Source organism: Struthio camelus, chromosome 19 (assembly GCF_040807025.1).
Source record: "Struthio camelus isolate bStrCam1 chromosome 19, bStrCam1.hap1, whole genome shotgun sequence".
NCBI classification, from domain to species: domain Eukaryota; kingdom Metazoa; phylum Chordata; class Aves; order Struthioniformes; family Struthionidae; genus Struthio; species Struthio camelus.
The window spans coordinates 9,874,133-9,897,836 of record NC_090960.1 but is presented as its reverse complement, the minus strand read 5'-3'; the positions used below and the strand labels follow the sequence as shown (position 1 = coordinate 9,897,836).

At 51.8% G+C, this 23,704-nt stretch overlaps 1 protein-coding gene across 11 annotated transcripts in view; it reads left to right on the top strand.

Annotated features, from left to right (window-relative positions):
* The window catches only part of TNRC6C (trinucleotide repeat containing adaptor 6C), a 357,433-nt gene that overhangs the window by 222,426 nt on the left and 111,303 nt on the right, over positions 1 to 23,704 (top strand). For 7 of the 11 annotated variants that reach the window (XM_068914213.1, XM_068914211.1, XM_068914206.1 and 4 more), the window contains exon 1: positions 14,988 to 15,178. The exons of 3 other annotated variants lie outside the window; for them this stretch is intronic. In XM_068914213.1, the coding sequence (XP_068770314.1) occupies positions 14,988 to 15,178 (191 nt within the window). Of the gene's footprint in view, positions 1 to 14,987; positions 15,179 to 21,473; positions 23,081 to 23,704 lie in introns of those variants that run through there. One more of the 11 variants, XM_068914214.1, reaches the window with a different exon arrangement.

The window sequence follows — 23,704 nt, the reverse complement described above, 5'->3', positions numbered from 1 at the left end:
CTCCTTTTAAATTAGCTTTCATGCTTGAAGAGTTTCCTTGTGCGCCCAGAGCCTGATCCTGTCCCCATTCAGGCCACAGACAGATTCCCTATTGATTTTGGTGGGCCCAGGGTTGGGGTCAGGAAGCAGCGTGGCCAGAGGGCAGCCCGGGGCCTGGCCGCGGTCCCTGGAGCTGGGAAGGGCCCTCCACAGCCACCCTCTCCCCGAAAGGGTGGGATGAGGAAGAAACGGCTGTGGGGTTTATGGAGGATGCGCTCAGCCGGCAAGACAGGGGAAATGAGAAGGAGCTTACGCTGTTGCTTGGAGCCCCAAGCTTTCACAAGAAAATATGTAGCGTGAGAAGAAATTAGGTCCTCAGCCCTGCAAAAACTTCTCTGTGCGCCTACTGCTGTCCTGGGGACGCGTCCCGTAGGGCATAGGTACATTGGCGGTGCAGCTTTCACGGCTGTGAAGCTTGCGCGTCCCTGACACGAAGCAAGTGGCGGAGAACCTGGGTGATTTTTTTCACAGTGCAGGTGGTTAGCGGGGTATAGCACAGGTGGGTAAGTCCTTATGGCAAGGAAATCATTTGTTTTTCAAAAGCTTTTCCCCAGTGGAAGGGAGGTAATGAAGGATCCTGGTGCTGTTCTGAATGGTGACACTCAATAAGGAGACCTTTCTGCAGTCCTCAGGCCCCCCAGCTGGGATAACTTCAGATCTGTAACTTCAGATCTGTGTGGTTTGCCATTTAATCTTATAGGAAGCTAAAAAATTCCCTGCTACACCCTGTTTCCCTTCCCCTTTCTTCCTTCTCCCTTGTTCCTAATCTCGGCTCGGTCCCAGCTGCTCTGTTCTGCCTCTCAGCCACAAGCCGCTCTTCCATCGTTTCTTCTTGAGAAATAAGTCAAATTATGTCTTTGAAATATTTGCATGCCAAATGACACGTGGGTATTTTCAGAACCTGCATTTTCAGGTCCCAGCACAGCAGCTGCAGCAACATTTGGTTTGTTTGGTCAAGGTGGTTTTTTTTTTTTTTTTTTTTTTTTTGCTTTGGAAAGTGCAAATATTTGCGGTCATGATTACAAATGTACTTAGACCTGATTCAGGAGGCTGCCAAGTTGTCAGGACTTCTCACTGGCCTGAACTAGATCTGCGTGTTCGGACCACAAAACCGGCCATCGTTAGCAGCAGAGCCTCACGGCCAAGGTGTGGCCACAACTGCAAAGGCTGCAAATCCAAAGAGTGGGCCTTTTAACAAATTGTTTCAACCTGGAAAGAGAAAAGGAGAGAGGCAGAGCCCTGCCTTGCCACCTAAGCCTCAGCAACGCTTGAACTCACCTGCCCCATCCTACCCCAGTCAGCTCAAGTGTAAAGCCAAGTGGGAGAGTTTTCTGTGTTGATGTAAACTGGGTAAGAAGCAAAATTCATCGGAGAGCCAATAGGCATGTCTCCAGGGCAGAGAGGTGAGCCCAGCACCCCGGAGGGGGCTTTGCGGAAAGCCCAGGGCTGCCCGAAAGCCGGTGGCCACGGAGGATTGCCATCAGTGTGTGGGCTGTGCTAGTGGAGCAGGTCGGGAAGTCGGAGCTCACACCCGCGCTCCGTTCATTCATTTTTCATGCCTCATTTTCAGGCCTGCCTGATTTATGAATCTCTTTCTTCCTTCCCCTTGTTTTAAATTTATCTTCTGAAAACAAAGCTGGGGTTTAAAGTAGACTCTCCCTTCCCTTGAGACAGAGGAGCCTGAGTTAATTTAAGGCCATCGGCTTTAACAAGGACACAAGCGGTGTCTTGGGGGGTAGTTTGACAAGACAGCGGAGCCTCTCGGGTGACTAGCTGCCACCAGAAGTGATGGCCTCACTCCCCTGGCTCCTGAGTTTGCCCCGACACTCATCCAACCCCACTTCTAGGAGCTAGACCAGCAGGACCCTGCCCTGCACCAGGAGGAAAGCAGGGAGGTTTCCTCCAGTTCAGCTCCCTGGGGGCTCGGAGGAGTGCGGGTGCTGGAGCAATGGGAACGCGCCGTCTCGGGAGCAGACGGCGTTTGCAGAAGCAGCAGAGCTGAGTGAAGGCTGAAATCTGGAATGGATTTGGAAACTAGGGGAGGAAAGACAGTGAAATGTGGGAAACGCAAAGGAGAACAGCTTGAAATTGTAGGGACTGAAGGAAAAACAGGAGACCCTCGAGCTCTTCTGGAGCCTGCAGCGGGAAGCAGCAGAGGGAAAGCTATCCCTCCAGGGCCAGCAGGCAAGCAGGGCTCTTATTTACTCCTTGAAGATATGCATACTTAAAACACTGTCTTTTCTGGCAAGAGGCATGTGGACAAATTTACATAAATCATATTTACATTATTTATTTTTGCTGCTCATCCAGGGCATCCCAGTGCACTGCACAGACTCCGTCTTGTTAGGGTTTAAGCACGTCCGCCTTGGCATTGCCTCTCCCTCTCCTCCCTGCAGACCCGCTCTGCAGAGGGAGGCTGTGAGGCCTCCTGATGCTGCTCCCACGTCCTGAGACTGACAGCCCCAGAAAGACCAGCTTCAGGCCGGCCCAGCCGGCCCAGCTCACGTTGCAGGGATTATTGCAGGGATTGAAATGGCAGCGGTGGTGTTGTACCAGCTCTTCTGTTCCTGCAGCCAGCGGTGGAGCTGCAATTTGTAGTCCACAGCAGCAGACTGCATTGAAGACCTGCACGGATGCAGCTCCTCTGAAATCACCCCTTCCCTCTCTGGATCGAGAATATACACAAATAGCCATTAGCCACCTTTAGCTCTTGTGTGCTCCTCATTGACAACAGGGAGGCAGAGCCATGAGCTGCAATGCTCTTTTTTAGAGGGAGAAAAGAGCCCATGGACCCCACATGGGAATTACAGTCCATCCTGCTGTCTTCACTGAAGTTAGCCAGTCAACATTGAGTTGCCCTCTAGCAATGATCCATATGGCCTTTGTCCAGTTCATTTTTTGATGGCTCAAGGCTAGGTGGGTTTTGCCTTTACGATGGTGTAGGACTGAGGCAAGATTCAGGCCCTGCCAAGGGCCTTGTGGAATCACCAACCAGCCACAACCTCTTCTACCTCAGGTGCAAGCGTGGCCCAAAGGGGTAAATGCCGGCGGGACAGGCTTAGAAGGTCCCATCCGGAGCTCCATATCACTTGCAAACATGGAGCCAAGGAGGTTATTCCCTGCCCAACACCTCCATGTACCCCAACGAAGAGTGTGCAGGAGGGGGACGGCTCATTCCCGAACATGGCTCTGCCTCTGGCGGGCTGCCCGGGGGCTGGCTCTGCCCCATGTAGCTTCGGCTGGACGGCTCTGACCTTCTGACGGTGTTGGCAGAGCCTGCACTGTGCAACGATTAGTCAGACCACTAAGGAGAGACTTCATTATTAGGAAGGTTTTTCTGGTTATTTTTTAGCTAATTTTTTTTTTCCGTTCTTAATTTCAGCCTCCTTCCTCCGAGTCGTTTCAGATCTGTCAAACGCTCTTAGTGAAATGCTTGTTTTTGTTTGACTAACACGTTCTGGGGGAGGGGGACGTGCAGTCCTTTGGAAGAGCTGTTCTGTTTGCTTTGGTGATAGCAGTGATATTTGGGAGAGACAGATGGAAGGCACTTTTTATTTTCTGCAGACACTTCATGATCCAAGCTGCTCATATTGTATAAGAGAGGCCAGATGCCTTGTTAATTCATAGACATGTTTACAGCATGGAGCTTCTAATAGGTGAATATGAATACTAAATAGTGATTAGTGCTTGTCTGACAGACGTCTCCCTCCTGACTGAAATTGGATCTAAGTTTGACCTTTGGTGAGGGAGGAAGGTATTCTGGTATATAATAAGCTTTTTTTTTTTTTTTTTTTATCTTCTCTGCATGTAGAAAGACAAATCCTTTTCCTCTCTGTTGAAGGATGTATTTGCCCTAAAGACACACAAGCTTTCTAAGCCGGGCTGTGCCTACCTATCCATGTGCCACTGCTGAAAAGGAGGGGAGAGATGCCCAGCTGGGTATTAGGAAACTGCAAGTTAAGCTCTGAGTACGTGACTGATGGGGATTTAACGTCCATGAAAAGGATGGCATTTGGGCTTTCTGGAGAGGTAACAAGGAGCACCTTGGCTTTCACCTGAGCAGGCTGGCTTTTCTGGGACGCTCCCGGGTTTCACGAGAGGCTGTGCAACCCACGGCTGTCTGTGTAACTAGGGCAAGGAGAGCAAGGGAATTGGTGGGGTGGAAATTCAGGCTACCAGTGATGGCTGGATTGGATGCCTCGGAGTCCTGAAACTAAACCAAATGCATAGGATTAAAGGATTATAGATGGGAGAAGGGAGAGGCAACAGGGAGAGAAAAAACTTAGTAAAGAGACTTAATTTAAGAATAATCTCCAGCACTGCTGGTAAAGGGGGCCACCAGCTCTTTAAGAGGGTGGACGACAGTGCAGCAGAGAGACCTCCTGAGCCCTCTTCTCCATGCCTTTCCCTGCTTGTCCCTTCCACGGGGGGGTTACATCACCTCCCTGCGGGACCCGGAGCAATCATGTACATGAAAAAGCCATCTAGGAGAACCATCCAATGTATTTTTAATTGTCCTTGATGTGATATAACCACTGAGAACAGGAAGGGAAGCAGCACCATGGGAGGACAGGTGCTGTTCTGACTCCTGGCGTTGCAGCTCTGGAGGTGAGCAGAGGTGGGAGGAAGACAGCAAGTCTGAGGCCCCCCGAGAATCACACCACATCCTTTACGTGCGCTGGATGTTTCTGAACCTGCTCTTGGATCCACAGGCTGGTCAGAAGAGCTTAGTGATGCTCAGAAACCCAGCAGGGTTTCCAGAAGAAGACAGAGAGGGAAACCCAGACATGCAATAATCCCACTTAAAGCCTTCATAGCTGTGCTAAGTGGCCACGGCAAGGGGCAACTCTTGGATTAGATGCTGTGCAAGTCCAGGTTGGGAGATGTTCCTAAGCCAGGAGACAAGCAAGTTCAAGTAATGAGGAGACACTGCAAGGTGCAATAGCACCTTGCAATGTCTCCGCATTACTTGAGCATCCTTTTATGCATGGAACATCCTCTGACACCTGTCTCGGGCATTTTTAGGGCTATTTTGGGGCAGAGAGACAGCATGTGCAGGTATCAACCAAGAATCGTTTCATTAAACTTAGTGGAGTCAAATCAGCATAAAGCTGAGCTACGGGAGCCGCAGCTCGGCTCCGCTCCCCGAGGGCTGCCACGCTCTGACCTTTCCCCGCATGCTGCATTTTCCAGTCGAGGCTACTCAGCATTTCTCAAGCGCTTGGGTCTGAAGTTTTCTCATGGTGGCAGGCACCCAGTTTGCACTGCCGGTGCAGGAGAGCTAAGTGCCTCCCTCCTGCCTCAGCTACGGTGACTTGGAGCCTGAAAAACAGAGCTACTGATTCATAAAGAGATACCAAGGCAGTCTGCCGCTTGTGATCACCGCGGGGTGCAGCTCTCGGCTTGACTTGCTTTTATCCTTTTCCTTTTCACTTCATCCTTAAAATTAGTTGTTAAGTTTATTCCCCAATTAGACCAGGCTAGGGTAAAATGTTTGGTTTGGGGGATTTTTTTTCTTTAAAAGGTTTGCTCTTGCTGTGAATTTATTGGGTATTGCTGACTGCAGAGGAAACCTTGCGGTTTTTCTTTCCCTGCTTGTTGTTCAGATGTAAAAGTGCAAAGAACAGCTCAACCTTGAGCGAGCTCAGCTCTCACACATGGCAAAGAGAGCAGAACTGGTCGAGTAAAATCAGCCCACAGCTCTCGTTTCTGATCTTGGCCTCCCCTCTGTTTGGAATGGAAGCTGAAGTAGGAATGTGGTTTTGGCAAATAACCTCAAAAAGTAAATTGCTTGCTCTGTGGACCGAAAAACACACTCTTTCTCCTCTAACCACTGCCTCTCTGCAGGGAAACAAGCCGATAAATGAACAAGAAAAGAAACCTTGCCTAGAGAGCTTAGCAAAGCAAAGAGAAGGCAGCTCGTGTTGGGAGTGCTCCTGCAGGTTAGAGGGGCTAATGCCGAGGCTGCGCTGTCACGCTGGGGCAGCCTCTTCCCCTGGAGAGAACGAGGAAAGGGAACCGCTGCGTAAATCACCGGCAAGGACCTTGCTTTAGGAACCAGCTGAGTGCACCTCTTCGGTGGTTATAAATATTTTATATACACATATATATGTGTGTGTGTGTATATATATATATATATGCATATTTGTTGCAGGTTGTTTAGAAGCAGCCTCTGCCTCCCTTCCAGCTGGAAGGATGCAAGGCTGCAACATCTTGCACCGACATTGGTGCCTTCGCTCTGACTTTCTGGGGCTGTTTTGCCTGTGCTGGCGCAACGTGGGTGCAAGTAGAGCGAGGCAGATGCCCGGGAGCTAAGGCCTCCCTGCTCGGATTGCGAGCGGCCGGCTTTGTCCCTGGAGCAGGCCGAGCGTCTCCCCTGCGCCCAGCCCTGGGGCTCAGCTAGCAGGATGGCAGCGTGAGCTGGGCCACCCGAGGCGGAGGTGGCTCAGGGTGCTGTGGCACCCGAGGCGGAGGTGGCCGAGGGGCTCAAAGCCTCACGGCGGTGCCCAGAGGAGAGCAGAAGGGCAGTGCGGGTTTCTCGGGAGGAGGCTGGCCCTCGGTGAAGCAGTTTCTAACCCCCAGCCCGGGTCTTGTGCAGCTCCCTGCCCCGCGCTCTGCCCAGGCGGTTTTACGCCTGCGGGTGCCGGCGTGCGGGAAACGTCCTCTTTGCCAAGCACAAAAGGGCTCCTCGGTTCTGCGCGTCCGTAGCGTTTGCGCAGGGGCCCCGGCTGCAGCGCTCGGCTCCAGGGCTGAGCTTTGCCAAAAGCTGATGGCGTTTGGAGCCGGGGTTTTGGCTTGGACCCATCTTGAGCAATGTTGTTTCCCTTGCTTTTGAAACCGTAAGGCATTGCAGCGGGTGGTGATGTCAGGTACCTGGGGATTATAATTACTGTGTAACCCAGCAGCCCGAAGAGAGATGTCTCAGGAGGGGCAGCCTGGGGGCAAAGAAAGAAAGTTCCTTATGCAATGCAGATGTTTTTTAAATAGCTGTAATTAACTGGAATGGATGCAGAGCATTACAGACATAAAAGCAAAACGGGCTTTTGTTTTCAAACGTTTGCTGTGTACTCCAAGGGGTCACTCAGTTAAGTAGCACACGTTTCCCCCCCTTCCACCCAACGTTGCCCTGTTGGTTTTGGTTCAGATTTTGTTGCCTTGCTTTTTCTTCCCCGGCCGGACGCTTAAGGCCACCTAATGCGTGCACCTATGCGTGCGTCGGGCTCGGCGCCCGGCTTCAGGAGGCAGCGGAGGGGGAGGCGAGCTGGGGAGCGGGGAAGAGAGAAGCAAAAGCGCCAGGGCTCGCCGCTGCGCAGAAGCGGGCTCTCCGGCCCCGACTTAGCGTGTTTTGTCCGTGAAACTCGCCCGCGGCGTTCGGGAGGGGATGAAAACCCGCAGGGGCCTGGCAGGCGCTCCCCAGCTCGCCCTTGTGCCCGCGCGTCGGGTCACCGCCGGGGTCAGTAGACGCGACGTGGTGCAAAAGTGCCTCGGCGCAAAGCGTGGGCTCTTGCACAAGCAGGCAACGCGGGCGGCTTTTTGTGGCAGTAGCTGCTGTTTGCAAACAAAGGGCTCCGTTCTTCCGAGCGAACCGAGGTAGCTCGCGCCAGCTGAATCAAACCTGCTGCTTTCAGCCTTTTGTTCTGTGGTGCCTAAAGCGCGCAGTTACTTGGGGCTTGGCGTCTTGCAAATATACAAGAGAAAAAGATGGTCCGTCGCCCCAAGGGTCGTTATGGAACTGCCCTGCTTTGTCCCGACATGCACCAGCCGGCGCTTTGGGTGCAGACGCCGCTCTTTGGGTGCAGACGCCGCTCGCCGTGGCCCTTGCTGCAAGCACAAGGGCTGAGGAAGCTGCCCAGCCCAGGTGGCATTTGTGCAGCATCCCTGGTCGGCACCAATTCTGCCTTCCTGCACCCGTGCAAACAGCCCCCCAGCTCCCGCGCCCGCCGGGCAGGCAGGGCAGCCCCCGCGCTGCGATGGTTTCTAACGGCCGTGACTTGTCTTTGGAGGCTGTCGCCAACTGGGGTAAATCAGGGCGCTTCTGCATCTGTTTGAGCTTGCCGCAGAGGGAGCGCTCGGGGGAGCGCGGAGCCGGCGTGCAAGGAGCCCGGCTTCGTTCGCAGCACCCGACGCCAGACCCGAGCCCGTCCCTCGGGCCTTTCGCCGGACTCCTCCTCTTCCTGCAGGGACTCTGCTGCTGGCCAGGGTGTGGACGTTAGGTCAGGTAACCTTTCCTAAACTGGTATCAAATAAAGCAGAGAGGCACCAAAAGCCTTCCTGGATCCCGTGTCATTCGGGGGAAACTTTAATAATTTGTTACAATCTTTTAAAATCTGGGTTAAACCCAGAAACGACACGACAGGGGTAACCACGGAGGGTATCTAACAAAACTGTGACATCTCCCCTTCCCGGCTTTGAGAGGCCATGTTGTGACCAAAGTAATACTCCTTTCTGCTCACATCACCTTTCTGGATTTATCATTTTAATGTTCTCTGGGCCACCGAGCCCCACAGCTGTAAATTAATTTTTAAAGTAATACAGGTTTTAAAACTTCCATCTGCTTTAATGAGCTTGGGGGAATCCTGTTGTATTAAAAAACATGCATGCAATTATTTTTCCATCTTGGGTTTCGCCAGTTCCCAGTACCATTCTGCGATGACATCTTCTTCCCCTCTCAAAAGTGTTTTCTTGTGATAATGTGGCATTGTATCCTGATGGTGTGTGTTTTGCCTCACACGGGCAAGGCTAGAGAGGACTTCTCTAAGGACGGAGCAGTATCATTAGCAGGTCCCTCAGTGGCTTCCCAGTCACCTTTCCATTAATCCAGTTCTGCATCACAGAATTACGGAGCGGCTAATGAACAGCTCCAGTGCTGGGAGCCTGGAGGTACCGTATTAACCGGACGTCTCTTTGAACTGCGTGATTTCTGGTGGGAAAACTTCACGGAAAAAACGAGATTGTGTTTGTTTTCACAGCCTTCTGCGTCTGTTTTTAAATATTTGCTCACAGTAGTTCTGTTTTTTTTTTTATTAGCAATTAGCCTGATAAGCCACCTTTTCATTGCTCCGCATGTAGATTAACCACTTCAGAGAGTACAAAATAAACATTTTGCAATGCATGCATATATCTTCTGGAAAAGATGAGTAACCTGCTTCCACAGAGACTAAGTCCTCCTAACATCAGGGTTTTGCTCTAATCATTAGTGCCCGTTTTTCTTTTTTTTTTTATTTCCCTTAAGACGACTTCTTACAGCATTCGTTAACCTGAATTTTTAACACAATTAATTCTGATTTAGCCAGTGCATTCAAAATGATGTTCTTTATAAGTAGCAAATAAATAGCCTGGGAACATGCAACCTCCTTATTGTACCGAAATGCTTGGAAGATTCATCTCTGCTGAGATCAGTCAGAGTTGAGCAACTCAAACAGATTTCAGCTGCCGCATTTAAAAATGAGCATTTGAAAAAGACAGTCCATCTTTGTACCCCGTGGATGAACCGTGTCTTTTGGAGGGGCAGGAGATGCAGCGTCCGAAAAATCATAGTGACTAAAGTATTCTTGTTCCTGGTGATGCCCTGAACTCCAAAGGCAGAGCACCCGGCAGGGCTCTCATCCCTTTGGTGCCCACGTGCTCGTTGCTACAATCCAGCTCTGAGAAGGAAAGTGCTCTCAAAACGCTCAAAGGTCGCAGAACCAGCAAGGAGTGAAGAGGCCCATGACTAAGATGCCCTCGAAGAAGGGACCCCTTCCAATTTGAGGCTGAAATCTCTTACTGGGCTGGATGGAGTAGACTTGTCCGTGACTCTGGGGAACGGAAGAACCTCATCTGAATGGTGACGTCAGCTCGATTTCCTGAGCTTTCAGTTCATGTCAGAGTAAGTTGTTCTGTGGCCGGGGGAATAAATGAAGCCTTTCCCCCAAATCTGAGGTAACCCCGTATCTCTTTCCTGCTGGAACAGCCCCAGTGCCCACACATCCTCTGTGATCCCCTGACCGTCAGCTGGGCCAGTGGCAGCATGAACGTGACTGCTCTGAGCAGTGTGAGTGTTGCCTGGCCAGCCGTCGATCTAACAATGAGTCACTGCAGTCTGCATCTTGGTGGGGACGCTCCTCTGAAGTCTTCTTTCCCCTACATAACCAAATTTGTAGGAACTTAACGTCTTTTGTAACCTGGCTTCTCTATCAAGCATGATGAATGCTGGTCGGTAGGTTCTCACATGAGTGGGGGGCAGCAGGAAGAAACAGGCAGTATGACTGCAGGAGCTTGATTTCTTTAGAAAATCAGGTTAAAACCGAGTAGATGCTTATTGCTTGCCATCGCAGTATCACCGCTCTTGCTACAGTACCACCCCGCTCATAAAGCAGGGTCCTGGGTGCAGCAGTCTGAATTTTCAGACAGATTTTTATTGTTTGACTCGAGATACTCAGCGCTTGCTTTTGAAGGACCTGAGCACAAGCGATGAACGGAAACGGCAAGTGACGGCCACTTTCAAAAATCAGGTCCTAGCTGATGTCGAGCATCCAAAATTATTCCACACGGTAGGAAATGCAGGTGGCCCCTCTGTCCGCACCCTGCGCCTGAGCCGCCGAGGAGCCCCTCGAGGATGGGTGCAGCGGACCCTCCCAGCGAGCCTGGCCCGGCCGTGCCTGGCCGCCTCGAACGGGATCAGCCCGGCGCGGCGTCTCCTGAGCCGCGCGGACAATGGGGCTCTGTCCCGCGTGCCACCGCAGCGACAGCAGCAACCAGGTCGAGGAGAAGGTGGAGGAGGAGAAAGATGTTCATCCTTCAGCCAAGCTGCGTTCGTCTTGCCCTCTGCGTTACCAAAGCTTAAACGCTCTGCTCGGCACCTACCTCCACAGCCACTTTCAGTTGTCAGTGCTGGCGAAGGACAACATTTTGGCGGTGCAAACCCTTAGAAACCGACCCCTCTCCAGGACCCCTGAGCTGTCTCGTGCCCACAGAGCACATTTCCAGGGTCAGCGACAAATTCCACATCATGACAAAGGAATTTGCTTTCCCTTCCGAGATAAGAGGCCACGGGAGGCGCAGCACATCGCTCCCCTCCCACCCAGGACAGCATGATCCCTAATTACAGTCTCAGGCCTTCCTGCGCTGCCCCGGCCACTTGCCACGGGATCGCCCGGCCCAAAAGAGGGACTCGCAGAGCTCTGCCGCCCCAGGGGCAGGTGGCAGCCTTCTCCGTTTAACAGACGAGGCAAGTTGTCCAAACAAGGTGGAGAACCAACCAGCAAAATGGAGATGAAGAAATGGCCGGACACTGGACCTTCTTAAAAATCTTGTTTTACTGCTGATTAAACCTTTGACCTGAATGATAGTCTTAGTTGCAGAGCCAAAGGTCATTAATGAGAGAGCGATGACCTTGGACCCACCGCGTTGTGTCATCCTCACTTTGGCGAGGTTTTAGGAGGAGCTCTCTCCAAAGAAAGTCCTGAAAATGTGGTAGAAATCATGCTCTTGCTCTGCTGCTTTTTTCCTAAAGCTTTCCCTTGGGCCAAGTTATTAGTTTGTGTGACTCAGTAGCTTTGATGGAGCAATGCTGATTTACACCATTTGATGAGCTGCTCTGATTTCTCATAGAAATTCACTGTTAGGCTGTTATACTTAACCTGTACTAAACTGTGCATGAATGATTTATTGTGTACTTCTCATGCAAATGACATTAATAGACTCTGTCATACACAGTAGAAGATGCTGGAAGATTACTAAAAGCTGCTGCACTTAAAATGTTTCAGGAAAAAAAATAATGACTTATATTGTATTATCTGAGAAATATATCTGACTATCCTCGAAGGCGTGTACATGAGAGAGCAGTGTGAAGGTTATGTTGCAGCGCACTGTGTGAAGCACCTTGTAGCTTTAACAGAAAGCTGCCAGAAATATTTTAAAGGAATATATATTGATGACTAGAGTTATATTACAGGGAAGGAGAGAACTTTTTTCCTCACCAGTCTCATTCAATCCAAATCGTGATCCGGGAGCGTTTGATGACTTCAAGATCAGACTGCAGAGAAGACACATACCGAAACCAGTCCTGTCTAATTAACTGAACATATTTACATGTGTAAAACTCTCCTGTAGTCCTCGTAATGACTAATGCATAATTATGCACAGACAAATCCCCACAGTAAACACAAATATTTTTGTTTGCCATTATTTATCTCGGGAGAGTTTAGCAATTTGTCAGGGTTTTGCTGAGCCTCTCGGCTGAGGCGAGTGCGGCGTGGGGCACGGCGAGGCCTGCCCGTGGCCGTGCCAGGGGCCATTGCGGCCAAACTGTGCTGGCGGAGGGCACCCTTTTGGTCACGAACCGCTTTTGCACTGAGAAACGTAGATGTACGTCAAAGTGTTTTGCAAATTTATTCCGATTTCGCAGAAATACTGTGGTTGCCCCCAAATTGGAAAAGGAAACATTTCCCAGCCTTTTTGTATTGGGATCCTCTTTCTGATGCGTGGCCTCCCCCAGACTGCCAGGAGGGGAGGGTGCTCGTGGTGCCCGGGGGTGCTGAGCTTCTGAATGCTGCTTCTCCACCAAGAAAAAGCCATTTGTCACTGGCTATCTTCCTCTGTCCCCATGCAGTTGTCAAAACTGCGTGGCTGCTCTGCAGGAGCTGAGTTTCAGGAGGCAAAGAGCAGGGGATAAGTCCTCTAGAGGAAAGGGGCATCCTCCAGAGGCCAGGACGCTTGGGTCCCTTCTCTGTGAGAGGACCAGCACAGACACAGCAGCTTCCTGGAGGGAAATACTATATTCTCCCAATGCCCACAGGAGAAACAGATGAGGACAAACAAACAAACAAACAAACTTGTAGCCAATCTGGAATGAAGATTTTAGCTGGGGCTGCAGGAAGTCTATCGGCATGTTAATCCAGGCACCGTGTGTGCTGAGGGGCCAAGTAAGCCCTGCATCGAGCAGAAAGCAAGACTATTGTAGGGTATAAACATGTTGTTTTAAAGTCTTCCCAGTGGACTCAGTGAATGCCATATTCTCATGCTTTTGCTGTCCGTTGGTTTGCCCCAGGGCCTTTAACAGCACAGCAGCAGATACGGACAAATTTCCCCTTCCACCTCCTTATAGATGCTGATTGATGTATGTTTTACATCAGCTCTGAAGTCCTGCAGTTTCATTGGGCCGTCTTCGTCAGGAAATCCATGGTGCTTTTCTCTTATAGAGCAAGTTACGATTGTCTGAAAATATTTAGGGGGAGGAAAGCACGAGGTAGCATTCCCAAGCAAACATCGCGTTACTCTGTCGGCAGGTACAGGCAGATTTGAGCCCGTGTGCCCTGTGCCTCAAGCTGGTAGACACGTGGTAGCTCTGATCCATCGCCTGGGCAGTCCGATTAGGGTCGTGCCTCCTCCCTGACCGCACAGCCGCTGGATGGGGGCCACCTTGCATGGGGGTAGCAGGGTGTATGGGGCTGGGGGCCTTTGCTGCACTTTATTTCACCCCACATTGATGCTTTTGCCCCGCATGGATGCCTTCACAGTGCAGAGTCTCCCTGACCATTTCAGGAGTTAGCAGGCTATCTCACTCTGTATTCTGAATCCTCTACACCACATCATCTTAACCATGGAGCCATGCAACCCCTAGTGATGAATTTATCAATTAGTCAATGGCTTTCCTCCTAAAATCCTCTTCAGGGAACAATTCTCCTATGTCTGATACAGTGACTAATTGATAACTTTCTTTAAGGGGGCTGCGTGATAACTTTCTTTAAAGCAGTATATTATGATCAGTGGGTTTTCAAAGGAGCGGGCTGCTCTCTTAATTCTCACCTTCATTATTTTAATACCTCTGTAAAATGGATTTCTAATGGATCTATATTGCCATAAAACTTTAGGGATGGTGGGTGGGTGTCAATAAATTCTTCACAATACGAGTGATTCCACTAGCCAGTTAAGGAGCAGAGTGACAGGCTCCAAAGAGAAGCCAGGTCTTGACTCAGGACTGCAGCTTCCAGCTTGGTGACCTTCCCTTCCTCTCCTGGTATGACCCCATCCTGCCATCTCTGAACACCTTGCAAAATTTCATTAAGCAAGATGACTAGTATCTGTCACAAGCAATTCTTCCTCTCCCACCTCCTCACCCTGGGGATAAGTCATATCAGCTCTGTCAGGAATACAGGAGCTGCTCTAGGTACAATCTAGCCCAAAATATTGATAGGATATCTGATAAGTGTTTGCAGAAATAATCGCCACTGTGGCATTAGAGTATTTTCACCTAAATATCCCGATGCATTCAATAAATGTACAGTATATTGAGATTACTCGTCTTCAAAATGTTCTTTGCGGCTAATGGGATAGAGGGCAGCAGCTACTAGTCACGGTATAATCAAAGAAAGAAAGAAGTGGATGTTATGGCCAGTTGAAAACGCAGAGACATTTTAGGGAGGTCAAATTATTCCTCTGAGGGTTAGCCAGAATATTGGGACAAACCCTTTTAGCGTAGGACCCGTCACCTAGTCTCTGAAAAATGTTCAAGAACATTATTTTTTGCATCACCCAGATTATTTGGCTATAATAACTGATGTCTGCACTGGACGTTGAGGTCGAGGGCTTAGCCATTGCTTAGAAACGAGCTGCAGTCATAAGCCTTTGCCATTTTGTTCTAGAGTAGAGCTCCCGTGAACGTGAGGTGTTGGAGCGATGGCTGTATATGGCGGTATAAAGAAGTCTCCCCTACCAAAAAAGGAGGAGACTGAAGTCAGATGTATGCTGACACGTCGCATTGCTAGCATTTGAGGTCAAATGTGTCATTTAGAGAGCTCTGCTGTGAAACCCCACCAAGGGCTATTGCTTGTTGCAGTGAAAAGGTGTTTGGCTGATGCTGGCTTGCAGAGGAAGTAAGGGGGTAGGGCCTGGCCTGAGGACTTGGGTCTCTTTTTTTCTTACAAGTATTTGCAAGTTCTTTCACCTTTGTTTTGATAGTTAGAGGGATGCTGGAAGACGTTCGTCTCGCTACCGCTTGTTTCAGAAGAAATATTGTCCTTTGGGATTCTTGTTTTAGTGGAGCTGTTATAACTATCCATGTCAAAAAGGTCAGACTGGTTTTTACAGCAAGTTCAGCTTTTTGTGGACTGACTCCAGCTCTGCTTTACTTCAGTCAGGATAAAAGACCTGCAGACAGGTAAGAAAGCCAAAAACATGTGAGTTTTGAGAACGCGGTGAAAATAATTTCTAAGTGCTTTACATGCATGCATGAGGTTCTATGTGAGATGAAGATAAAAATCAACAGTCTGAGGGAGACTCAGAGAAATTGCCTTTTTCTGAAAGGCCTTTTCAACATAGGAGCACTGGCACCTTTTCTTTCACAGAATCACAGAATCACAGAATCGTTTAGGTTGGAAGGGACCTCTGGAGATCATCTAGTCCAACCTCCCTGTTCAAGCAGGGTCACCTAGAGCATATTGCCCAGGATCACATCCAGATGGCTTTTGAATATCTCAAACACTTTCCCCAAACACTTTACTGTCTCCAAAAAAAGGTTAAACAGTTCATCAAAACGATGATGCAAAAGCTCATCATCAAAAAAACAGAAGTCAAACCTCTATCATAAGGAATCTTTTCCTGTATGGAAAAAGTTAGACAAAAATTTTACATGAAAGACACTGAGGGGTAGCTACAGGGACATGTAGATGACTTTCCCTTAGACAGAAAGACTATAACACCCATCTTAAAGCAGGATGCAAGAAGGCACAGGAAACTGATATGCCCAGCCTGAGTGTCGGAAATGGATCTCATATTGTTAGGGATGTCATATACCAAAAATCCTTCGTTTCTAAAGCGAGCCAAACAAGTTAAATCTACCAGTGTTCATATATATTGAGCAGATGAAAGGCAACTCAGCCCAACTGATTGAAAGTTTGGGTGATCTTTTTTCCCTTTCTACTGGAGGGTTTTTGTTGCAGAGACTTGGCTTGGCATTCTCCATGTCAGCTTGCCAGTACCACCAGATTTAACAACTTCAATATTTCACTGGTGTTTTGTACACTTTGGATGGATTTTCTGTAACATCTATAGTCATACGTGGACTTTTTGTGCTCGCTTATCTGCCTTGCTCTGCCTGGCCAAAGATTTCTGCCAGCCTTTCCTACCCTTCTGGCTCAAGTACTGATGCAAAGCTAGATGCTACCAGGATAGTCCATGTGTTACCTCTGCTTGCTCAAAGCCCCTCGTCCTCTAGGAGGAAGCTCTAAATTCCTCTGGCTTAATTTTACTTCCCTTACGTATGAATGATGACTGTAAAGGTGAAAACCTGAGCAAGAAAAACCTATTCTTGGAAACACTGTCACTGCCAGGAGCACGATGGGAAACGTAGGGCTCCACATGTATGTTTTTTCCTGCCTGTAGACCCAACTCAGAGTGCCGGCTTCACATATTACAGAGCAAGCTGTAAGGTCAGCTCCTTGGCTCTACCCCTCTGTTCAGGGCAGATTATGCATTTAATGCTAAACAGCTATTGATAGCAAGCATAACACGGTATCACAGCTGCTGTGTGCTGTGGCAAGTAGGGTACAGTCACGTGCTTCTTGCTTGCTTTCTGCCCTCAGGACACTTGTGTTCCTATTGGTACAAAAGCTCTGCTTGGACAGCAAGGATAAAAAAATACCTTGTTTTCCCCCCCTTACCAGATTGCTCTTTAGCATGGTGCTGCTGCTCTGTCATGGGAAATACAGGTTTGAGTCTTCTTGAGGTGGGGAAGGAATTGAATCCAGATTTTAGATTTTCCAGGCCAGTGTTCTAAGTAATCAGTTACTATACAAAAAGTGGGAACCACCTCATCCAACGAGGGTCAGCTAATGGACGGTGCGATGACTCCTGCGATGATGCCTGCTGCAGTGGGCTTGCTCTTTCTGAAAACACAGAGGTGTGTTTTCAGAAGGCCCTTCTGCTTCAGGGCCAACATGGAGCCCAGGAACGCTGCTAGTCCGGATCCTAACACAAGGCTGGGGAAAGGACATTTAATAGCTGGAGATAACTGTCCCAGTATTGGTTTCTCACGTCTGGGCATGATCCCACCGAGTGAGCAAAGAACATCTATTCTTTATCACATAAAAAAGCAGGGCGAGGAACATAATTTACTAAAATCAGATTTTCCATAAAAAGAAGGATTAGTAATTTTTTTTAAATGCTCACTCTAAAGATGGCATTTGTTGGTAGGGTCCTGGGAAGCATTTGTTCCTTCAGAGAGCATGAGCTTAAAGTGAGTGTCTTGTACATCTGCAACCCCCTTGGAAACCTAGAGAAGAGCTCACTGTGTCCTGGCTCATGCCATCCCACTGCTGCCGGATATAAAACCCTGCCTCTGAGCATCATCTCAGAGTAATTGTAAATGGTCAGGGAGGGGTTTGAGGTGTAGTTTTGGCTTAAGTAGTTTCTAGGAACTCTCTTTCAGCAACAGAGACCAGAGTCTCCTTAAGCCATGATGCTGCATTTATCGTTGAACAACAGTAGCACTGGTGTCAGGATTTGATGAATTTTGGATGTGCTCGATATTGCTTGGTAAGAAGTGTCTGGTGACCGTTTTGACCCCTTTCTGTACTTGACTGGATCTCAGAAAAATGTCTAAGGAGCGTAAGGTGGAAAAATACTTTTTTTTCCTACAGTGGAAAAATACTTTGCCACGCTGTGGTTAAACCTTCTCAACAAAGTCCTGAAAGGGCAAAGACCTCTAGTTAGCTTTGTTGCTCTCAGCAAACAAAATGATGCATCTGCACGAGCAGGCGGTTCCTGGCACTCGCATCCATCTCGTCGCCGTGCCTTAGGGACGGTTTTGTGGCAGCCGTTTCCCCGAGACACGGGGACCCTGGGACGTTTGAAGTCCACGGGGCGGCAGCGCGGTCGCGGGAATTCCTCCTGTGGCAGCAGTGGAACGCCAGCGTCGCACGTCCCCTCTCCTCCCCTTCGCAGGACACCACTTCTGGTCTTACTCCTGTGTGACCCAGAGGAGTACCTGCGGGGTGGGAGGAAAGGCGGGCGCTTGACGCGCAGGCTACCCCGCCGGAGCAGCTCTGGAAAACAGTGAAGCTTTTTGGGGAGTTGCCACCAAAGATGTTAGATGTTGGGCAACGGGGAGGGCAGGCTGTTTCATGGGTGGCTTAAGGGGCAAAAGCCAACTCCTGTGCAACTTGAGGTGTCTTGCAAAGGAGATGAACCCTGGCCGATTCTGGCTGGAGATGTCGGCCAGCCTCGCAGGAGCATCGCGTGCCGGGCAGAGGAACCCCGGGCCCTCGGCGAATAGCAGGAGGGCAAAAATGAGGAAAAAAAGGCACAGAAGGGGGACCGCAGCAGAAAACAAAATCACATTTGGACCGAATGAAGCCCTGCGTTTAACAGCAAAAGAGCTCAGGTGAAAAGGAACGATCATTTTACCCGGAGGAATTTCTACCCGTCGCGGTATTTCGGAATACGGCATCGAAATCAAGGGGCGCTCTGTGTCTGCGGCTGCGTCGTGCTTTTTGCGTTAATTTTGCCAGGGCCAAGCGCGCGTATTAGCGCGGAAAGCAAATCGCTTTCCGTTTTATGCCCTTTTGTCGTTTCAGGGTCTCTAGCCCTTGGCACCGCTCTGCCCAGCCGGCCGCGCGGGCAGACGTTTGCGTGTTAAAAGCGCCTTTGGAATCACTCGCGTTCGCAAATTCGCAACACTCAATTTGGGGGCAAATCGGCCCAAGCAAACACCCTTTTCCAGTAGCCGAGCGGCCTTTTTGCTCTCGGGCAGCCGGTCGGAGGCTCGGCGTCGAGCCGGCGGCCTCTCCCGCGCGTCCGGCCCGGCGGCGCGACGCGATCTGTTTGTTTGGGCTTGGCCGGCTTTAGCAGAAGAGCAAAACGGGTTTGGAAAGCGGCGGCGCGGCTATGGTGTGCCGCTCGGGGGCGGCCGTCGCGGGAGGGAGTTGAGGGGTGCCGGCTGGCGGGCGTTTCGGCGGGGGGAGCTCGGCTGCGCGCTGCTGCCAGGCGCCCCGGCGGCGGCGGCGGGTCCCAGAAGCTGGGGGCCCCCCCGGCGTTTGCAGCGTGGTCCGTCCGTCCGTCCGAATTTACTCCCGGAGAAAGGTGCTGGACTGACATTCAAAACGTGGGGGGGGGAGGGGACCCCCCCCATGCTCTTTCATCATTTTTTTTTCCTTTCTTTGTGCTGATGAAGCAAAACGGGCCACTTAAACGTGATTTTTATAACATTTTGCATATCTATATAGATCATGCTCTGACCTGGAGAAGACACTTTGTTCTGACTGCCGTGATCTGATAGTTCACGTTTATTATTATTATCATTTTGTCTTGCACACGCTGCGTGTGCGGCGTTCTGGCACAATATGGGCTCCCTCCAGCGGCCGCGGGCCGCCCGGCCGCCGCCTGCGGCGGGCAGCGTTGCGCTGGCGCCGGCCTTGGGGAATCCGAAGGGAAAGGGTGCGAGGCCGGCGCTGCCTTTCCTCGTCCCCATCCCCTGGTGCGCGCGTCACGGCGGCCGCGCTCTCCCACGGGCCCGCCGAGGCGGGAGCGGGGCGCAGCGTCGCCCGGGCGCGCAGCTCCCGCGGCGGCGGGGAGGGAGGCGAGGGGGCAGCGACAGCCCAGGCGGGAGCCGGCGAAGCACCCAGGCCCGGTATTGAGCGAAAACCGGCTCGTTTTTGCATTGCGTTTTGTGCCCCCCCCTCCCCGCCCCCCCCGTGGTAGCTGGGGAGTAGATGCCGCCGCTGCAAACGTTCTCCTCGATCCTGCAAAGAGCTGACGTGTCGGGGTGAACGCTTCCCCCGAAACTACGCACTTTCCTCTCCCCTCTCCTAGGTGCCCGGTTTTTATCCGTTAACCCCGACTGCGCAGCCACTAGTTTAGCTAAAGCAGTGAATCTGTCTGTGCTCAGCAGCGGTGCGGGGCCTGGCACTGCTGGGTGGGCCCTGGAGCGGGCACCCCCTGCACCCCTCTAAAACCACATTACAGCTATCTACATACTTACATACATACATATACACCCCCCCCCATATGCATGTGCATATGCACACATGTATGTGTGCATATACATGCACGCATCGGTGTATCTCTTCAGGGCCAGCTGTATGTGTCTGCATGGATGCATACATATATTGCTATGCCCGTATACAACCGCAGCTGTGCATGTTGACGCCGGATGCTGCAGGGGGGTGACCCCAGTCAGGGCGGCGGGGGCTCTGCAGCAGCGGGGTCGCGCATGCCAGGTGGCACCTCCACTCTGCGCGGGCAAGAGGGGCGCTTGAACGGCTCCTGCAAGCACCCGCCGCAGACCCTCCGTGCAGACCAACCTCGCCACCCGGCGTGGGCAGCAGCTCCGTGCAGGGCACCCATTTGCAGGGCGGTGGCGAACACACCGGCTGCACTGCACTGGTGTGTGTGAATGCACCGGTGCCAGTTTGCAGGGAGGTGTGAATGCACCAACACCAGTTTGCACGGGAGTGTGTATGTGAATGCACCAACACCGGTTTGCAAGTGAGTTTGTGTGTGAACGCACCAACACCGGTTTGCAAGGCAATGTGTGTGAATGCCGGAACACCGGTTTGCAAGGGAGCGTGTGTGTGAATGCACGAACGCTGATTTGCAAGTGAGTTTGTGTGTGAATGCACCAACACCGGTTTGCCGGGCAGTGCAGGAATGCACTGGTGCTGGTGTGCAGGGTGTGCTTGTGGACACACCAGCACCTGTTTGCGGGGGGGGGGGGGGGGGTGTTCCTGCCCCGGTGCCGGAGTGCAGGGGGTGCATGTGCACACTCGTGCCCCAGTAACCGGATGCAGGGAGTGCGTGCGCGCTCGTGCCCCGGTGCAGGGGGTGCATGTGTGCTCGTGCCCTGGTGCCGGGGTGCAGGAGGTGCGCGTTGGCTCGTGCCCCGGTGCCAGGGTGCAGGGGTGCGCGTGCGTGCTCGTGCCCCGGTGCCAGGGTGCAGGGGGTGCGCGTGTGCGCTCGTGCCCCGGTGCCCGGGTGCAGGGGGTGCACGCGTGTGCTGCTGCCCCGGTGCCGGAGTGCAGGGGGTGCACGTTGGCTCGTGCCCTGGTGCCGGGGTGCAAGGGGTGTGCGTTGGCTCGTGCCCCGGTGCCCGGGTGCAGGGGGTGCGCGTTGGCTCGTGCCCCGGTGCCGGGGTGCAGGGGGTGCGCTCGTGCCCCGGTGCCGGAGTGCAGGGGGTGCGCGTGTACGCTCGTGCCCCGGTGCCGGGGTGCAGGGGTGCGCGTGTGCGCTGCTGCCCCGCGGTGGTGGTGGTGGGGGGGAGGCGGAGCCGGGCGGGCGGGGGCGCAGCGGGAGCGCGCGCGCGCCGCCGCCGGCAGGGGGGGCGGGGCCCGGAGCGCGCGGCCTCGCGGCTCTTTGGCTCTCGCCGCCGCGCTCATTTGCATGTGGCGGGGGCTCCCCTGTCACGTGGGCGCGCGCGGGGCCGGTGGGGGGCGGGGGCGGAGGCGGGGGGGGGGAGACTTCCTGTTTGAGGTCAGCGGCGGGGGGGAGGGGAGAGGGCGCGCGCGGCGGAGGCGCTCCGCGGTCTCGCGCTGCCTGGCGGGGTTCTTGTCAGTTAGCAACAAAATGGCCGCGGTGGCAGCAGCTCTGCTCCCGAGGACGGCGGCGGCGGCGTCCGTGGTGGTGGTGGCGGCGGTGGCGGCGGCGGCGAGGCGGAGCGGGGGACCGGCCCGGCAGCACTGAGCCTGGCAACCGCCTGCCTGCGAGCGGACGAGCCGAGAGCGAGCGGGAGAGACGGAGAGAGGCGCTGCGGGCCGCCCCACACCCTGCCCCAGCCTCCGCCGGCGAGACCGACCGACCGACCGACCGACGGACCGACTCTGCCCGCGACGCTGCTGCGGCCCCCTGGGGAGACGCTGCCGCCTCAGCCGCCCGCCTCCCCCCGGGGGCACAGGCGCCCGCTGCCGGCCCCTTGCCGCCCGCCCCCGGCGCGGGGCTCTGCTGCTGCAGCCTCCCCCCGCGGGACGCTGCCGGATCCCTGGGAGGAGACGGAGGGAGCCCGCGGGATCGCTCCTGCTGCCCCTGGAGCCCCCCGAGAGTGAGGCAGGCAGGCAGGCAGACTGTTGGGTTTCCCCACTCCCCCTTCTGGTCCCCCCCCCTTCCACACCCCCCCTCCCGTGAAAGACTTTGCTGGATCCTCCTACTCGGATCCCCTCCCCACGCTCACTCCTTCCTGCGGGAGAGACTGCTGGATCCTCCTCCTGCGAGAGAGACTGCGGGATCGCTTCGCTGGGTCCTTGCGAGAGAGGCTGCTGGATCCTCCTCCTGTGAGGGACTGCTGTGGATCCTCCCCCCTCCTTGGATCTCCCCGTGAGAGAGACTCAGTAGGATCCTCCTCCAGTCCGGAACCCCATGAGACTCCGGATCCCCCCCCGTGGCTCCTTTTTTTTGGAGGGGGGGATCCATCTTAAACTGTTTTCTGGGCCCTCATTTCTCTTTTTAATTTGCACTTTTTAAAACCCTCAGATGCTCCTCCATGTGGACTGAGAATCCATCAAGGCACACACACAAGAACTCATCCCGATCAACTCCAGGTCCTGGCTTTCGTGGGCTTTGCTGCGACACATAAAGCAAACTTGTATTTAAGACACACACTCGTGCAAAAATTTAGCTGGGGACTTAAGGTGTATTTTGTCTTGGTTTCTTGGTTTTTTTTTTTTTTTTTTTGCTTCACTGGAAATCAAAAGCTTGTTTTGGAATTGGACCTGCCTTTGCTGCACTTCTCCTCTGGGCTGGATAACACTGAAGCTCCTTGCTTTTCTACTTGGATAGTGTTTTCCTGTTGATCTGTTGTTTTTTTCCTCCTGTGTGGCAGATCTTTTTTGTTTTGTTTTGTTTTGAGGGGGGTAAACAAACGACAACAAAAAAACTTAATTTTTTGGCCGTGTGAGATTTTTTCGTATTCACATTCGTGAAATTACGGGTACACTTAAAAAAAAAAAAAAAGCATTAAATAAAAAAGGAACACGTCAGAAAGACCCCTACACGGTAGACAAAATACTCACTTCTTTCTTTACAGCAAGACTGAATCGAAAGCTGCCAAAGAGCCCCATAAAGAAAAGACTAAAAGGTAAGAAGGGGTAATAGTCTATCTTAATCTGGGAATAGTAGAAGTTGGAAATGGAAGAGACCTGCTAAGCCAGTGCATACCATCTTTTTCTCCCAAGTCAAAAGCAGGCTTTTTTTTTTTTGACACTACTTACTAAGTCACACCACAAAACACTTCGAAATCCATTTATTTTTATCATACATATAATTTTTCTTTAAACAACCCATAAGAATGTTAGAATTAATTCATTATTTTTATATGTATTTTTTCCACTTCCAATGGCTGTTGTGTGCGAAACAACTAACAGAAGTTTTATGTGTGAATAAATTGTATCACTTAAATGTAGACATTAAAATTGCTTCTGTTACAGAAATGACTGTGTGCACTTGCTTTATAACTTACGTGTGTGAAAATTACTACAGCGTGTGTTGAAAACGGTCGTAATTCTGGAAAATTAGTCTTCTGAATAAGGTCAGAAGTACCCGCTCTGATCAGCGAGCAGATGAGACTTCAGCTTTGTCCTTCATAGTTGCTTTCTGTTAAAAGTTAAGATCTCTAGATCCGTTTTCTTTTGCTCTCCCCACATAATGAGATTATGGGGAACTGCTGTAATTTTCTCGTAAGTATTTAGAGAGCGATCTTCAT